At 35.8% G+C, this 3,078-nt stretch overlaps 2 protein-coding genes across 3 annotated transcripts in view; both read right to left on the reverse strand.

Moving 5' to 3' along the window:
* Positions 1-55: 55 nt before the first annotated feature.
* Positions 56-976, reverse strand: LOC111449039 (protein DOG1-like 4). The gene has a single exon (XM_023088872.1). The coding sequence runs from the start codon at positions 758-760 to the stop codon at positions 56-58; it is 705 nt and encodes a 234-aa protein (XP_022944640.1). The 5' UTR covers positions 761-976.
* A 1,775-nt stretch (positions 977-2,751) lies between these two features.
* LOC111449896 (phosphoinositide phosphatase SAC8) overlaps positions 2,752-3,078 on the reverse strand; it is an 8,657-nt gene continuing 8,330 nt past the window's right edge. For both annotated transcript variants that reach the window (XM_023089994.1, XM_023090006.1), the window contains exon 21: positions 2,752-3,045. The gene's annotated coding sequence lies outside the window, so the exon portion shown is untranslated. The remainder of the gene's footprint in view (positions 3,046-3,078) is intronic.

Below are 3,078 nucleotides of genomic sequence, written 5' to 3' on the forward strand. Positions count from 1 at the left end.
TTTTTTTTTTTTTTTTTTTTTAAAATTTTATTTTAACGGAAAAACTAAAAAGCTCTTATTGCACACCCCCACACCCGGGGTCTCGTCTCTCAGCATCCTTCTGCAACCCGTAAGCTCTGATTCTAAGATGAAGCTGAGCCACGGCGGCCAAAAATCTTACGGTTTGCGCTGGCGTAAGAATCTCCGCCACTTTCAACGCCGTTTCTCTTCTAAAAAAATCAGCACTCGCCAGCACCGACTGAAACGCCGCTTTCAACGCCTCCATTTCGGTCCCACCAGTAACGCCGTCGTGGCCCTGCCTCCGGAAAAACTCCAGCAACGGCGGCGCCGCCACTTTTTCTTGAATCTTCGCTAAGTCATTGTTTAGCATCCGCTCTTCGACCTTCACGTCTTCCCTCAGCCGCCCAATTCTCAACACTTGATCGTCCCACAAGTCGTTTATGGACTCGTTGACGAGCCGGAAAATCAGGCCCGGCCGGAATCCGCCGATCCACAACAGACTCTGCTCGTAGGTGGTGAACCAAGTGGGGGAAAAAACGAGAAAAATATCCCTTTGGGCAATTCTAGATTTTTTCTCGTAATATTCCTCGTAGTGGCTGAGGGTTCGAGAAATTAAATCATCGAGATCGCCGTTGTCCGCAGCGTCGTCGGGATGGCGGCGCGTGGCTGTCAGAAGCTCGTCGAGATATTGTTGTTGGCGGAGAAGCCAGCCTTCAAAAAATGCTGTGAATGAGTCAACATTGTAATCGTCCCCTGGCATTTACAGAGAAATACAGAGAGACAAAAGGAGGTGTGGCGAACTCAAGGCTGATTCAAGAGAGACAGAAACAGAGAATTTTATGGGATTTTTTTTTTTTTTCTTTTTGTTTTTTTTTTGGGTGTCAAGATTTTGAGATTTATGTCTCTATATGTTACAGTTATGAAAGGAAACTTTGGGAGAACACTTTGCTTAGTGGGTTTTTCTTCGGAAATTCCAAAAAAATGAACTTTTTTATTTCCATTTCTGAAAATGCTCCCTTTTTATTCTTGCTAGCATTGTGATGTAAGCATAACTGAAATTACTTTTTTGCCCTTACTTAATTTAAATCAAATTTCATTTTTTAACCCACTCTTAATCATACTAAAATTACTTTTATGCCCTTAATTAATTTAAAGCAAATTTTAATTTTTCTCCACTTTCCTCTCACCCAATTAATTATTTAAACCAACTTTTAATCAATGATCACGTTTTCATTTATATATATATATATATATATATATATATATATATATATATATTACCTTTAATTTAGTTTTAATTGGCTCTACTATTTATCATGCTTTAAGGTGGGGGAATCATTGAATCAAAACTCATAATTTAATAGCATTTTTCTATAATTTTATCGTTAATTTTTCTTGTGAACAATCTTTTAAGTTAAAAGACCATATTTTAGTAAATTATGAGAATTAATTTAAGAGATTTTATTCGATTATAAAGATAAAATAGATATATATTTTTTTTTTAAATTTCAAATCACGTGAACAAATAATATTTGTAATTTAAAATAAATAGGAGGAGGGAGGGAGGGAGTATTATTTTTATTTAAAAAAGAATGGGAGTTTTGGAAATTCGGTTTCAGAGCAAGCGGTGGACCCTTAGGCTACGTTGAGGGAACCACAGGATGTTGGCGGAGAAGTGGACACGTAAGTATATTGACAATTGGAACACAAAGGAAATGCCACGTGGAAACACCGTTGATAAACACCAACGTTGGCTTTTGTTAAGCTGTTCTGGCCAAACATCAAAAGTGGCTGTCTGTGACAATACAAAACTGACAGTCGGTTAATTTAGTCTTTTAACTTATTCGACCACTTGTATTTGTTTTCCCCTATATTTATCTCAATTGACCCACCTCCACTTCCCTTCTTTCTGACAAATTCCAAAATATAAATATAAATTTTTATTTTTATTTTTATTTCTTTTCTTTCATTGATTTATTTACTTTTGAAGATTTTAAGATAAGAGGTGAAGGAAATTAATTCAGTTCCCTTGTCTGTATATATATATATTTGCAAGTTGGGGCATTAAGAGGAAAACTCATGGAAGGGGGCAGCTCTTGTTGCAAGAGTAATTCTTATTTTATTTTATTTTATTTTTTGTTATATTATTTTATTTCCGTAAATCCAATGAAGGGATATTTTTCAGGAAGCACCTAGTAAGCATCAGGTTGGCGTCCGCTCGGGTTTTGCGTGATCAAACGTTGTTCATCTTCATTCTGTCTCCATGCTTTGCTTCCAGAGTAGCACCAGGATAAAGTGCCTTGGTCTCGAAAGAAATGCAGCGTTAAGAGCTATTCATAGAAGCGGTATACTCTTAAGTTTCATACGGGATGTAACCCCTATGCCACATAATGGCTGTAAGCCCCCGAAAAAACGACGTGTGTAAAAATAAACATTGCAGAGAAATTTCAAGACTGCCCATAGGTAAGACCGATCTTGCTCTCTGATTTTCTTTTGATTTAAATAATGTTGTTCTTTTATGGTCGTGTGAGTTTTGTGTATGTTTCGTCTACGAAACTTTTGCTCTCTGTCATGAGATCTCTTATATGTTTAGAGTGATATGGCATCTATAAAATTTTAGAAAATTAGGTCATTACATAAGATCTCAAAAACAACCATAAAAAACTGAGTCATAATCAATGGTTAAAATTAAATAAGGTTTGATTTTACAATTTTTAAAGTTAAATTTTATTTTATAAAAACTAAAACGTGTTTCTTTCAATACCATATAGGTAATTTTATCTATTTTAAAATCACTCGGAAAATATAGCAGGAAGAGAATAGTAGCATACATTGTCACCATAGATTCTCCTCCCAAATTTGGCACGTAAATGATGGCAACCGATTTATCCATACATTGAATATAGAAGATTGAAATGTCGTCATCAGGTATCTTGCTGACTGCTTAAGGGCTACGCCGGTCAAAACCAACTGGGAAACGACCCATGCTCCCTGGATGATTTTATTTGTTCTTTTTACAACAGTAACTTCCAAGGATTTTAGATTCTACGTTGACCAAAAAAAAAAAAAAAAAAAAAA

Source organism: Cucurbita moschata, unplaced genomic scaffold (genome assembly GCF_002738365.1).
Source record: "Cucurbita moschata cultivar Rifu unplaced genomic scaffold, Cmos_1.0 Cmo_Scf00001, whole genome shotgun sequence".
Taxonomy (NCBI): domain Eukaryota; kingdom Viridiplantae; phylum Streptophyta; class Magnoliopsida; order Cucurbitales; family Cucurbitaceae; genus Cucurbita; species Cucurbita moschata.